Here is a 14,833-nt window from a genome sequence, read left to right on the forward strand (position 1 = left end):
AGAGACTGCAAAATTGCACTGTTTTCTGTTCTGAAGTAACTCTAAACTGGAATCACTTCTGGACATGTCTAAATATGATTTCTACACAGGTAGGAAAAAAAAAAAACAGGGAACCAGGGTAGGAAAAAAAGTTTATTTTAAAGAATTTAGCAATAATTCATTCCACCTATGGAAAGGGCTTAGAATTTTAAGAGGTAGTTCTTGGAAAAACTCCTGGTGTTGGAAGATAAGCTCATCCCGGTGCAACTTTTTTGGTTCCAACAGTAGCAAGGAATGGGAGAAAGTTACACAACTATTTTTGGAATTTGAACACATCCACTTGTTTGTCTTCTGATTCTTAAAAGTGTGATTTCACCAAGGGTCTGACATGACTGCTGAAGGATACCTGTTCTAGACCTCTGAAAATTTAATGGTGCTACTTGATACTCTGTTTTCATATCTATTCTTGAATTCCAAGCAGTCTTCTCCTTCTGCCACCGTATTCCTATTAGGCTTATTTTTTCACATTTCTACCAAACTGATACTTGAGTCAAATGCTAAGCTTACTGTTATAACGACAGCTTCAAACTGCATCTGTCTGCTTCAAAATATTTGTAAAGAATGCTATAAAAACAGGTTAAGGTACTGAGATAGTACAAAACAAGACCTAGGATCTCCTTTTCTGATTTTGCTTTAATTACTTCTGAAACTCTTTATACAGAATGGATTTAAAGAAACTATACAGAATGAATTTAAGAAATGCATGGTAGCTTACATAAGTCTTTGTCAATGGCTTGAAGATGGAGCAATATTGAACATGCTCTTTCATTTAAAAATTAGTAGTCACTTAAAAACAATCCATGCAAAAAAAAGGGGGGGGAGGGGAAGGGTTAGTGCCTTATTTAAGCAAACAGAAGGTAGAGATCTGGGGGAATAAAACTGAATCTGGACATGTAGCAGCAGTAGTAATGCCTTGGATTGATAAGCCTGACAAAAGATGATCCTGAAGTTGATGCTGTGAGAGCAGCAATGAATAATTTATTGATAACAGTGATTAAATCGGAAAGAAAGTGTATATTGAAGGAGGATATTTACAAAAGAACTCCGTTCTTTTAGGAAACAAAGTTGTAGGGAAAAGCAGCAGATGAATATTTTAGTAAATAAATAGCTGGACTGACCAATGAAAGCTAAGTATACAGAGGAAACTAAATGTACCAAAACATTATGCAGTGGGCTTATTATGTGTATACTCAATGAGAAGTGTATGCTTCGTTTCTATTGATATTTTTTCTAATGATCAGTCTCAGAAGTTCTTTGATCTTGGAATTTTGAGAGTGAAGGCATACATGTAATCAAGAGTGAAAACACTGAGAGAAAATTGGGAAATAGCAACTCCTGTACAAAGTTTACACAAATTGTATTAACTGAAAATAATAGCATCCCTTTTTTCGTATATGTGTTGGAAAAACAATGACAATAAGCTCCATGGGACTCTCCTTATATACTGTTTAAGAAAGCTTGTTAAGAAGGCTGTTTAAGAAAGTTTTCACTTCTGATTGCTTCGCAGGGCTGAGTATTGCGTCTGATTGGTGTCAGTTAAATTGAAATATTTTACATATCGTTAATGCTAGTCAAACTATTTTGATATATGAAGCTATGCAAGAGCTTGTAAATAGCTTGTTTATTCTTCCTTTGCTCCTGCTAAAAAACAAGGTGCTCTTTCCAACCCGATCAAATTAAGGTAGTACTTTGTGCTCTATAATCTTACTGTTTAGCTTTGGATTTTGGATTTGACTTTTGTTGTGTTTTTTTCCCCTCCTTGGGATTTCAGTCAGCATCATCATTTAATATGATGCTCCATTACAGTGATGGTGTGCGTGTGTTTTTAATTGATTCTTCACAAATATTTATTCCTGTTTCTCCAATGTTAATCGGTCAATGGCCATGATAACAATCAGTTTAATGCTACTGAGTCTGCCTTGTGTCTGGGATCTAATGGTCAAACATATTGATTTGATCTCTGCACATAAAACTCCATGCTAGTACAAGACACTGAGCAGCTTGGTCTGCAGGGGTTGGGTCATTCATCTTGGTCTAGCATAGAAGTTAAGGCATGTGAGAGAGATCTGTTAACTAAACTAAACTAAATGTGGGCCAGGCTGTCAAACAACTTTTACATTTGTTTTTCTTCATAAATTTGTTGCATCTCTTGACAGAGGCAGCCACTTCTGCTTTTTCCAGAGGTGTTGGCTCTTAGTACTATAAGTTGTTTGTTTTTTCTAACTGCTTTCAAGGCTGCTGTCTCCTTCAGGACCTGAGATGCTGTCAGGCTTCTGATGTCCTTGAGCATTTCAAGTTCCTCAGCACTGTGCTCTGCATAGATTTTAAAGGCACTAATATTTTTTTTGAGAAGGCAGAACTTTCTGACATCTAGAGGTAGGCATGGTACATCAGCATGTCTTGTTTTCTGCTACTACTATTTAATGGCTCCCAGAATGTGCTACAAAAAGAAATCCTTACTATAAATTCTTGCTATCTTATGAGTGCAACCAGTATGTAAATAACTTAGGAAATAAAAAACTTTCTATTAAAAAAAAAAAAAAAAAAGATAAATGCACTGTAAAACCCTGTAGGAATTTAAATATCAAATATAATTTTAGAAGGAAAAAATCCTCTACAGGAGATTTATTGGTACAGATCATTTGTCAATATCTTATTCTTGAATACAGGTGAATAAAATACTGTTAATAGAGGAATGAAGATTTGATACGTATGTTGATATTGTTCACAGAAGGAAACTGAAGATATCAGTTTTTTTTTTTTAAATCTGCCTAGATGTACAGGTACTACTTAAAACAAGTTGTTAAATTATTCTGCAATTAGCTTTAAGTATATTTTAATACCATAGGCTGCTGACAGTGGGGAAGTACACAATGTTGAATAGCAGATCAGCGTTTAACTGGGAAAACAACTAAATCGTTAAGTGTACTTGTGCAAAACACCATTTCTTTCCAAAAGTATTGTGAAAACCTATACAGAGGAACAGTCATACTGTGCAGGAGTTCTTAGACAGAAATGAGTAGGTCTTTTGTTACTGTTTGAAGGTTGATGGTTGTTTTAAACGAAGGTTTAATTTTGACTTGAATACCATGTGAATGCTGTGATACTGCTCCTACAATTCCCTTTCAAAACTTCTTCAGGAGGACAGGCCCTTTAAAATGGCAGTCTGGACCTATAGTTAGTTCTTGCTTAGTCCGTGGATTTGCTTGGAAGACAATTTGGAACATTTCACTTACCTGTTTTACACCTATATTTGGTATGTCAGTTTGACAGGATACAATCTTTAATTGTTCACCGTTCCTCCAGAACGACCAAAGCAGATCTCACTTTGTGATTGCATATTTGGTTCATGAAGCTACTTCAAATGTCCTCTCCATCTGATGTATGAATCAAACCCATTAGTCTTATGGGATCGTCATGAATGGCTTCTACGTTTACTGTGTTTTCAGCAGCCAGCTGATCACTGTTGAGGTAAATGCTAACTTTTGAAGTGATAATGGTGGGTTTGGATGATCTTTCTTCATCCTCTACTGAAGGGTCTTTTTTTCTCCTTGGTTTTCTGCGTTTTCCCTTGACACTGTGATCGAGTGAGGCATAACACATCTGATGGTCAGGCTCCACCTAGAAGGAAATTCACTTTGCATTTAACTTTCTGTAGTCATGCTTGATTTAGAATTATGTCTAAGGCTTCCAGTATGTCTGTATTGTTGTTGTGGTTGGGGCTGAAGCTTACACAAACTAACTGTAAATGAACTAATTGAAAGTACAGATGATTAAGCTATGGCAGCACAGAAAACAGACCAACAGAACCTAATGGTAAACGACTCATGTTCTTGAAATAATGGCAGTAAGGAAAAAAATAATTAAGGTATTTTTCCCTCTATGGGAATATGGATAGCTTATATAATCAGCCCAAGTTTTTTGGGATGCAAGGCATTGTTGGATCTGTTTTTCTTCCCCCATTTGATCTGTTAGAATGCCACTGTTCGCGACAACGGTTTTTGCAGGCTTTGTGTGGAAAACAAAAGCTGGGCGATTCTTTGTTCTATACCTCATCTGATAGCCAGTGCAAAATGTATGTTGTGTGTATGTGTGTATCCACTGTTACTTTCTATATGTTTTTCAAGTCAAATTGTTAAGTGCTTTTGGCATTGGAATTTTCATAGATGATTCTGTTTCTGTGAAGTTTATGTTAACAGATCTTTAGATAAGAAAGGATGTGTCTTCCCCCTGGAAGCATCCTGAGAGAGAGAGAGAGGCTGGAAATAACTCCTTATGAAATACCTGGAAATCAATTCAAAAATTGATACTAGGAATGCTTCAATTACAGAAAAATTTCAATAGAAGCTTGTATGCTTTTAGGTATCCAAGTAACAACAAGATAAAAATCAATAGAAAATCAGTTGTCTTTCATTTGTTAAGGCATAGATTTTTGTGCTGGGCAGGAGTGAGTCAGCCAAACTCACGATTATCATGTGATGCAGTTTATGTTTTCATTTGGTTGATGTCCAAAACAAATACAATTCTTCATGTAAACCATGGCAGTAGATGCATGCTTAATTGAGCCTGATCTACATTCCTGTGACTGAGCTTTATTATGCCATATGGATAGAAATGAGCAGTCCGTAATTCTCCTGCTTCCTTTACTAATGGCCTAGACTAAACTAAGTGTCAAGTCAGTGCTTAAATTTCCTGATGAACTGAAACACTCAAGCATGGTAACTTTTGTGATGAGCAGTGTAAGAATTTGAGTTCATTATTGTCATGGGATTACCACAAAAAGTCTGAAACAGACCTTGTTACCCTCATTTGGATATCCAAATTTAAAAATGAAGATACCTGTAGCTGGTTAACTGGCATTTGAGGCTGGGACTTCATCTGCTCATAACAACATTCCTCTGTAATTTACCAAAGTAGAAAAATGTTTTAGTTATTAAAGACATCCTACTGAGGATTAAAAATCCAATTAACAAATCCCCCTGACAGAAGTAACCCCACCCCTTTACCCCCACCAATTTACTTTGATAGAAGCTTATCTTGTTTTGAAGTGACATACAAGTCTCTTACTCTGCTTACAGAGTAGCTTAGAAATTCAGGCACAGATACTCTAAAATGGAAAATAATGTTCTATTCATGTGGATAGTAAGCTTCTATTTATTCACTAAAGGGACATCATTTTAGACTGCTAGAACATATGAGGGTAACTTCATATATCAAAGTATTTGGCAGTAGAGGTCATCTGTTCAGTAGATGACCTGGTCTTATAAACAGTGCAGTATTTTGGTTTGCTGTTCTACCCCAAGTAGATATCAGTACAGCAATTAAAAGAGGAAAGGATTCTCAGGTTTTCTGAGAGACACAGAATGTGTTGGTCATTTTGCTTTCAATTTCACATTTCTTATAACCACCAAATAGACACGTTTTTTATGTGAGGCTTACCTAAAACTTCTTGAGTGAGATTGCCGTAAACTGGGTCATCTTCTGTGTAATGGTCATCATAGCTAGAATGGGAATGGAAAGATATTTTAAAATCACATAATAAGCTTTATTTAAGACCACGCTATTCTACTTCGAACATTTTACACAAATCTACAGTAAAAGATTGTGTATGACCTAAAAAACAACACGAAGAATATCTGGGGCGATGGGAGGTAATAACACTGTATTTGCAGGAGGGGAAGAAAAGGCACTGTCAATATTCTGAAGAGAAATTTATTATCTAGCCAAGGATAGAACTCTTCTTTCTTGTAACTTAAGTAAGTATAAAGGCAGTCTCAAGACTACTAAGCTACTGGTTGATGGAGTTCTAAAAATATTAATGATCTCTTAGTAACAGTGAGATAACTGTGAGAAGTGGCCCAAAAAGGACTTCATGGGTAAATGTAACCAATCTCTTGCTTTATTGGCTCACATACCATATAATCATTTGAGAACTACGTCAAACTTTTCTAATTCTGCTACTCATATTTATAGAGACTGCTGTGATAAAGACCAAAATAAAATTCATTCGCTGTTGAGTTACACGCCTTCATCCTCAAGCTAAAGTTCTTTAACCTACAGAAATGTGCTCCCTTTCAGATGATAACTTCATGTGCAGAGGTTGCTTAATCTGTCTGAACCTCTACTTTGCAAGCTAAATTTGACAAGTCTGGGGGAAGCAGGTGAAGGTCAAAGAGGCCCAATATAGTAGTGTGGCACAACAGGAGTGCACCTTTAGAGTCAAACAATTGTTTCTAAGGAGTAGATAAACCTGCATGTGGTTGGGAAGGAGGGATAAATTCTATTTAGCTCAAGCCTGGTTTGATTCACTGAAATCCAATTAACAATTAGAGTGTGAGGTACAATCCTGGAGCGTGGCTCTTAGTTTGGTTCTATATGAAGGGAACCCTATTCACATCCTCCAAGACCACTTTGCAATACGATCTAAGGAACTAAATGGTGCTTTTGGGGAGGATGTTCTTAAAAAAGTGCACTCCTGATTGAACTAAAATTCTTATGTCAATGCACCTAGACAAGACCAGAACAAAGTTCAGCTTTGGCTATTTAATGGTATTCTGTATTCCATTACCTGGTGTTTCTTGAGAATGTTTTTAAGCATGTTTGTAAAAACGAGAATCATTAGAGTGAAGCACAGTGTGATCCTGTTCCCATTGCATCCCTATACTGTCACTTGTAAAGAGGATGTAGTGATGCAATCTTAGACTGCTTTTTTCAGTGGTATAATCAGCTGAACAGACAGTAATGAACAGAGGGACTTCCCAATTTCAAGTAAGCACGTCATTGAGGATTGGTTTGAGGAGAAGGACAACAGCTTTTGTATTTTTGTTTCAAAGGCATCTTATATTTGTGTTGAGGTGCCTTCTATCTCTGTTTTCTAAAGTAATTTCATTGATATGGAATAAACTGGGGAGAGATCAGGAGCTGTCCAGCATCTGGAACCGATGCAAACAGACTGACTTAGGGCTTTTGAGTGCAATGTGCAAAAGGAGGTTATGAAAAGTAAATACACACAAGTTACTGTTCCCCAAGTATTAAATATCAGACTGTAATTTCTCATTATTTTCTGAGTTCTCTTTAATTATAGTAGATTCATTGAATTGGAGTGATAGTGTTTTGACTCAATGTCTTGCACTTACTTCAATACATAAAATAATCATATCAGCATGCAGTTATTTATTGTTGATAAAATGACTGGAGTACGTCCCTCCTGTGTGAAATTATTTCCCTCTCCCTTTACAGAACTTTTTTTTTTTCCCGTAACTCTGCTGCTCTCCAGTACTGCCAGGCAGGCCACGTGAGATAATGGATTTCCCCCATGTCTTCCGTCTAAAGCCATCTGCCATAATTTATTGCTTATTTTGCCCTTCTCAGAAAGAAATTTTTTATCCAACTTACCTTGGACTGTTGTCTTCATAGTCGTTATACATTTTAGCTAGAAATTTTTTTAACAACAAAAAAAAAAAAGAAAGAATGAAATATGTTATTTAAGAGTGCTTCAGATAATTGTCCGAACTGACACGATTTTGATTTCACTGTACAGAAGCAGGTCTTCCAGGCTCTATTTTTTTAAGCAACATATATGTGTATTATATATAATCCCTTCTCCCAAAAATGTACTATAACGCATGGGATTCATTTCTTTCTTCCTCCTCCTCCTACTTCTAACATATCTTTTTCTATGCCTAGGGAGGTGCATCGTGTTTATATCAGAAGATGGAGGGTTCGTTTGTTTTTTTACTAGTTGCTTCTGTCTCTGAAAGAGAGATATCCTGTGATCCACGGATGAAGAAACTGAAGCAGAGAGGCAATAGCCACTAAGAGATTTATTGCTAGAGCTTGATTAATAACTTAGGAATGCCTGACTTTCTATCTCGTGCTCCAGGACTCCAGAATTTACCATGGTAAGGCTTTGATACCAGAACACTATAGCGTCAGCCAATCTGACTGCAACCTTGCTCAAGGTTAGTTTCGTAAATGACTGTGATTTTTCATCATATCTACCTAATAACACTAAAAATCAAGACAAAACAAAGAAGTGACACCCTCCTTCCCCTCCCAGAACACTCCAGCACCTCTTTTAATAACCTGTAGTCATACCAATTCTCTTATTGGTGATTACAATTTATAAATATGAGCCTTCTGCTTATGTGGATTACGTATGCATGTAAGTGTTTAAAGTAGTTCGATATAAGTGTTTGCCTGCCCGTTCATATTCATACAGCACAAGGTACAATTTTCCCCTGTAAAGACAGGTTTTCCTGAAGGGTTGTAGTAGGATTGTACAACTGATTATAGAATTATATGCAGAAGATTGGTTGTACTGTCATAGTCGATCACATTAACTTTTTTTTTTTTTTAATTTTAACTAAAAACAGAGTATGAGTGTAGTCATCCTCTAACAAAAATAAAACAAATGAGTTCATTATTGTCAGTGATGCTTTGGTTTAAGAGATAGAATCCCATGATGAAATGCAAGTTGGTTTGTTTTGAAAGTAAACAGATTAAACTGATTAATTATGAAATATTAATATTAAATCTTAATATCAATATTAATCTAATTATGAAATCCAACATTCAAATAAGCATTCAGAAATTTGGGGAGGATAAAATTTTCTCAGATGTATTTTGTGTTAGTACAGCTACTTAAAATATTTTTTAATTTAAAGTACAGTTGATAAATAAGTTACATTAAATGTACTTTAAAAAAAATATGAATTAATGACTTTAAAAATACACTATACAAATAAAACATTAGGCAGAAATAATTTTTTCACCCTGTATATTTTCACCCTATATTTTCTGTTGATTTGTCATCAGAGGACAAGTTTGCATAGTGGTTTTTAGCAGTGGGTTGGGCAGGTAATTATCACTCTGTAATCTTACCTGATTCTCCTAAAAATTTTAAAAGTTACATCCTGACAGCTAGAATCGTTCTTGTCAAAGAATAACTTTAAGACTCAAAAGAATAAATCTTTTGGCTTGACATCTCCCAGAAATGATGGGTTTCTCTCAAGGTGCTTTTAAACAGTCAAATTCCTTTCCTTACAGAGACAACATTACTTACTTTCTTGCTTCTTTTTCATATAGTGTGAAATATTCAGTATCAATGAAACAATCAGAGCCAGACTCAGAAAGACCAAAACTCCCCAGACAGAAGGGTGGCATTCCATTTCTGTAACTGAAGGAAAATCATTTTATATTACGTATTGTCTAACAATTACACTGTATTCTTTGTGTTTGGTTGATTTTTGCTTTCTGTAATTCAAGCCTTTTGTTGTTTATTCTGTGGCAGCCATTGCTTTATGAGCTATATAATTAATATCAAAACCAGATGCGAAAAAGACAACATCCATGAACTATTACCAGAGCTGTGGTTTCAGTAAATCAGCCAAAAGCTGGGGTACTAGTTTGCCTGTAAAATGGAGTAAAAATCACAAATTGCTTTAAATAAAATAAAATAAAATAAAATAAAATAAAATAAAATAAAATAAAATAAAATAAATAGCTTTGAAAGTGTTTTTCTAATTGCCTTTAAAACAAATAAATTAAAAAAAAAAAAAAGTAGCTGGAGCAGAGGTTAGATGACACTGGCAGAGTGAGATTCAATCAGGTCCATAATATCCTTATTTGGCTTTGACATAGCTGAATTCCTTCAGGGGCTTAATGTTTTGCCTACTTTTTAAAGGAAAGCTGAGTAAAGGAATGCATCACTATACATTCACATGTTGCAGAGGCAACAGTGCATTTAATCCTATTGAGAAGACAAAGCGTTGTTCCTTGGCTCACTGACATCAGCTCACCTTCAAAATTGCCCCTTCTGGTTTTTGTTCCCTGATTACATAAAGAGTTGAATGTTGAAAAGCTCTTTTAGTTTTGTTTAATTCCAATCCACAGATGTTATGATGATTAAACAAGATAAGATAATCCTTGTTAGTAAGAAACTGTGTCACGTAGACTTCTGTAGCACTTTTCCTTCCTCTCTTGAAGCACTATGAAGCACTTACCTTCTCTCTCTTTTTTTAAGGAACAAAGCAGAACAAATAACCTGTGAATTCCTGACAGCTTTGTAACTGTTTATTCCACATAGTCCTTCCAGTGGCCATTTATTCCATTCTTTCAAACTAAATATCCCATTCCCATTCCTTTATTTTCTCCTAGTTTAGTTCTAGAAAAGTTATTTGAGGGCTCTCCTTTACCGCAATTACGCTTTTCATGTTGAAAGACACTTTTTTGCAATGAGATACATGATTGAGGTATTCATTACAAGAGAGAAAACCCCATGAGATAACTATATATAATTTTCCAGAGGAGGAATTAAGAAAAAGGGAGATTTCACCCCAAGAATATGTAATAACATCATGAGTAACCAGTATTTGGAACCGGGTTACTCTATAATGAGTCACTAGAAAAAAATTGCATCCTATGCAGCCTGCCCAAAACTATAAGAAGTCTATGCCAAAGACAGGAAATTTTAAGTCTCAATGTAGTCTAACTCAATAATCATCCTTCCTTCTTCTTCTGTTCTATCTCTTGTGAAGTGATTGCCTTCCATTTTTCTTATGTTTATTTATTACTGCTTTTCCTAAGACTGTATTTTGTTCAGCGAGCAAAAACAGTATTGTAGCCTGAGAGAAGGACATGTGTACCTGTGATAGTAACAAAAACCCTGTGATTCATTGGAATAAAAACAGGGAGTAGATAACAAATATACAGCTTGGATCTGAATGTGTACCTTTTTCTAGGTATTGAAGGCTATCATTTATTTGTCTGTTTCAGGAATTCTATTTTCCCTTGGTGTTTCTAGAGAAAACGGAGAATTCTTAATTGATGTGGAAGAGGTAACCAAATTTTTGTGGAAAAGCTTTTTTTTCATATTTCAACTTCTGAGTTATATTTGAATCACTGACTGGAAAATAGTTGATGTTGGAAAAAAAAAAAAAAAAAAGTTGTTTTCCTTTTCAGTTTTAAGTTTAAAATCTACAGTATTTGGGCAATTCTACTTCTCTAGAACTTTTGAAATACTCTAGCAAAACAACTTTTATTTCTAATTAAATGTACCAATGTTTTAAATCTTACAAACTACAGGTCTTTCTTATACTTACTTTGGAAACTTACATAGGTTTGGGGAAAGATAGGAAACAACAGTTTAAATTATCATTATTTAATTTATTTTCAAGTTGATTGCCCAAAATGCTGATTTAAACATCTGTTGTATTTCAGTAGAATATATGTGACTTAACCTATATACATACACAAACATGTATGTGACGTAAATGTCTTTTTTTTATTTTTTTTCTCTTACCTTTGCAATATGAGCTACTTGTTTTTCAGACAACCCTACTTATATTTCAGAAATAAAATCAATCTTCAGTTACCCCATAAAACCATAGTAAAGGCCTTGATCAGACACACAGGAGTGTCTCTGTGTTTGGCCGATGGTTTTCTAACGTCAGTTTCAAGTTAATTTTAATTTTCAAATACAAAATATAAGAGATTTGTTTTTTATATCTCAGATTTACAGATATACAACTCCCAACTTTCCCCCAGCTGTTCTTTTGCTACTCTTATATTTGTTGCCAATATGCTAGCTATTTACATTTATAATTGCATTATTTAATATTTACTACTTTGACAACTGCAGTGGTAGAAGGAAAGCTAATACTTTTTTGAAGAGCAGTTTGTCTCCTCAGGTAACTATGCTGCTCTCTCTTTACATTATGATAGCAGATGCAATCTGTGACAGCTAACTGGCAAAAAAAGGTAAGGCAAGTGCAGATGGAGACATAGATAGACAGCAAGATAAGTTTAATTATAGTTTAGAGTGTTCTGAAATAGTTTTATTCTATTCTCTAATTTTAATTCTAAATCATCTATTGTCAAATGTAGCAAAACTAGATTTACCGTTTTGAAATTATATATTTATTTTTAAGAACCCTTAGAAGAGTTTTCAGAACGTTTCCACTCAACTACCTTTAAACTGATTTAAAAAAAAAAAAAAATATATATATATATATATATGTATATATATATATATATATATATCTTTCGGAAAAATGTCCTGGGGAAAAAATAGATCCCTAGGGACAGTACACTACTATTCTAACAGGATAAGCCTAATTTCCATCAGAGTTTTCTGTAATTGTCTAAGCCTAAGAGCAATAGTAACTTGCTCATACTGAAGCTGTTCTTAAAGTGATGTGCTCCATTGAAAGAAGAGTTCATCGTATAGCCAAAGGTTTCATGAGGACGACAATTCTAGTTTTAATTCAGGAGAACTTGGGAGGTGGGTACTACATTTAATCATTTGGGAGGTGGTACTTGGGAGGCGGTACTACAGTTAATCATTACAAAGATGCCAGTATTTCAAATACCTAATACCAGAATCTCTCTAGTATTATTGGTACATTCTTATTCTGCTGTTCTTTCATTCTAGTTTGGAAACGGCATCAAACTTGGATGTCCATCCAAGCAGAGTATCTGCCTCAGGTAATTATTTACTCTGCCTGGATTATTTATTTATTTATTTATTTCTACTTTTGTGACTTTAGGGATGGGGTTACCCAACTCTTTTTAGTAAATTCACTCAACAAAATACAGGGAAACAAAACTATTTCCAAATACATAGTTATTTGTGCTTTTTCTCCCTTTTAAATCTCTTGATGACTTTCTGCACCAAAAAATACAGGACACGGGACTAAATAAACATTTGTTAACTTTTTCCTAGGTTTGCAGAGTCCATTCTACTGTAATTACGGTGGGGATAAATGACAAAAAAGAACAGTCAAAATTAAAACACCCTAGCTTTTCCTGGATGAATTCTGCAATTACTGCAACTTGAAGGAATTAACATAATCATCCTCTCCTAATCATGTACTTACCTTTTGGTGGAATGGGCCAGATTCAGCAATTTGGGGCTAGAAAGAGATTTGTTTTCTCCTAGTAGTGTGTGTGTAAATGGTAGAAGTATTAAGCTCTGTTACTTCCTGTTCTAATGTATTTTATTCAGAGAATCTGTCACTAAGCGTAACAGGAGTATATCATCCTTCTACTATACTTTCCTACAGAAAAGGAACAAGAGGTGGAGATTATACATACCTATCTAGCAAGAGCTGTCTTGCCATCTATTATATCAACTCATTATTCATGTAAGCAGATTAATTACTTTGATCGCTACCAAATTTTAGAAGATAAGCTGGAGCACAAAACACTTTTTCTCATTGTTTCTGTCTGTAAATTTGTCAAAGATTAAACAAAATTATTTTTTCCCTCTCATATTAAATGGTGAGGTAAATATTATTTTGTACCAATGACCCCTACCCAAAAGAAACCCATTAAGAGACTGATGAATGTTAAATTAACATTAATAATGCTTCCACCTGTGTGAGCTTTTAAGACAGGATTAATTCTCTGGAAAGGATTTGTTAAGATGTAATTAATTAATACATAACTAATTGCTTTGTAAGATATCAACTTCATAATTCAGAAGGAAAGAAGCACACCATAAAATAAGAAGTCCCTAGCTCAGTAAATATTTTCAGAATAAAATTGATGTCAATGCTTAGTCTTGATTAACAAGCCTTAGTGCTTTTGCCTACTTAGCTGAAGATTAATGAAGGTTTAAGCTGTTGATGGTGACTCATCCTCATCATTATGTTTATTATTAATAATTTGACTTCAGCACAAAGGGCAACCTTCTTGAAGGACTGGTAATCAACCAAAGTATACTTCTACTGTTTCGTTTTTTGTTTTTTGTTTTTTTTTTCAAAATTTATAATACTTGAAAGAAAAGACTCACCTCGTTTTGTTGTTTTTAGGAACACTCCCCACCTCTTTATCCAACTGGAAATCAAGTTATGTTATGTTGGCAGACCTTGGAAGTGCTTTTATTTCAGATCTGACAGCATAAATCTATCTCCAGAGTTGCCATCAGTCTTAAAAGTCTCTAGTTTTTTCTTCCCCTGCATTCTTACAGACAGGAAATGTGGTTCAGGCTTTTACAACTTTACTAGCAAACTGACGGTCTCCTTGAGTGTACGCCTCTGAGAGGGAATAAAATATTCATATGTGCACTTGCATACAATAGCCACTTGTCTTGCGACAGAAAAGCATGTACAGGACTATTAGTTCAATTTTATATGATACAAACCTACCATGGTAATATTCATATGAGACCCATACTGTAAGGCTTCCTATTTGTGCTATGTTTTTTTTTTGTTTGTTTGTTTGTTTGTTTGTTTTTTTAACAAAAGTATTTTGGATGCCTGTTAAACTCAATTACAGAAATGTTTTACATAGGAGTGCTATTTGACTCTTTCCTTCTTGAGGTTTCTAAACCAAGTCTGGAAGTCCATCGCCGAGAGAGCCTACAGTTTAGTCAGTAAGACGACACAGAGGCATGATACAGAAATTACACCATTGCCAGATTTGGAAGGTCAGGTTAAGATATTATAATATGCTCCCTCTGTTCTTTAAAGTCTGTGAATCTGGGCTTACAACTCAAAACAGTTGTGGAAAAATAGGGTAAATCAGCATGTGTCTTACTGTGTGTGTTTTGTCTTTTTTTTCTTTCTTTTAATTTAGCAAAACATGCCTGTGTTTGGCTAGAAAAGACATTTTATTCTCAGAATTGCCATAGCTTCTACCAGAGGAAGCATGCATGTAGATCACTGTTGAAGAGGCTTTCTTTTAACTTTTGAGGGTTTGTGTGCTTTTTTCTTTGTTTTCAGAGCAAATGGTTTTATCTCCAATTACGCATAATGTAGAAGTGGGTAGCGTTGGTTAAGAAAAAGAGGTG

General features: G+C 34.8%; 1 protein-coding gene across 2 annotated transcripts; it reads right to left on the reverse strand.

Moving 5' to 3' along the window:
* Window positions 1-119: 119 nt before the first annotated feature.
* TRAT1 (T cell receptor associated transmembrane adaptor 1) lies at window positions 120-14,033 on the reverse strand. Of its 2 annotated transcripts, XM_068693736.1 has the most exons (6): window positions 13,835-14,033; window positions 9,104-9,217; window positions 7,435-7,471; window positions 5,479-5,540; window positions 4,879-4,937; window positions 120-3,660 (listed from the first exon to the last, which is right to left on the reverse strand). In XM_068693736.1, exons 2-6 carry the CDS (start codon window positions 9,207-9,209, stop codon window positions 3,400-3,402), a joined length of 525 nt encoding a protein of 174 aa, XP_068549837.1. In that variant the 5' UTR covers window positions 9,210-9,217; window positions 13,835-14,033; the 3' UTR covers window positions 120-3,399. The 2 variants fall into 2 exon arrangements, with proteins under 2 accessions (XP_068549837.1, XP_068549842.1); XM_068693741.1 differs by lacking the exon at window positions 13,835-14,033 and having other exon boundaries at window positions 9,104-9,223.
* Between the last annotated feature and the right edge of the window lie 800 nt (window positions 14,034-14,833).

Source organism: Anas acuta, chromosome 1, assembly GCF_963932015.1.
Source record: "Anas acuta chromosome 1, bAnaAcu1.1, whole genome shotgun sequence".
Taxonomy (NCBI): Eukaryota; Metazoa; Chordata; class Aves; order Anseriformes; family Anatidae; genus Anas; species Anas acuta.

Excerpts from the sequence above, each read along its gene's own strand:
- TRAT1 (XM_068693736.1), bottom strand. The coding sequence starts at position 9,209 with ATGGAATGCCACCCTTCTGTCTGGGGAGTTTTGGTCTTTCTGAGTCTG. Across the intron at positions 7,472-9,103 it reads TATGAAAAAGAAGCAAGAAA|CTAAAATGTATAACGACTAT; the intron begins GTAAGTAATGTT and ends AAAAATTTCTAG. Across the intron at positions 4,938-5,478 it reads TCTCACTCAAGAAGTTTTAG|AGGAATGTTGTTATGAGCAG; the intron begins GTAAGCCTCACA and ends GGTAAATTACAG.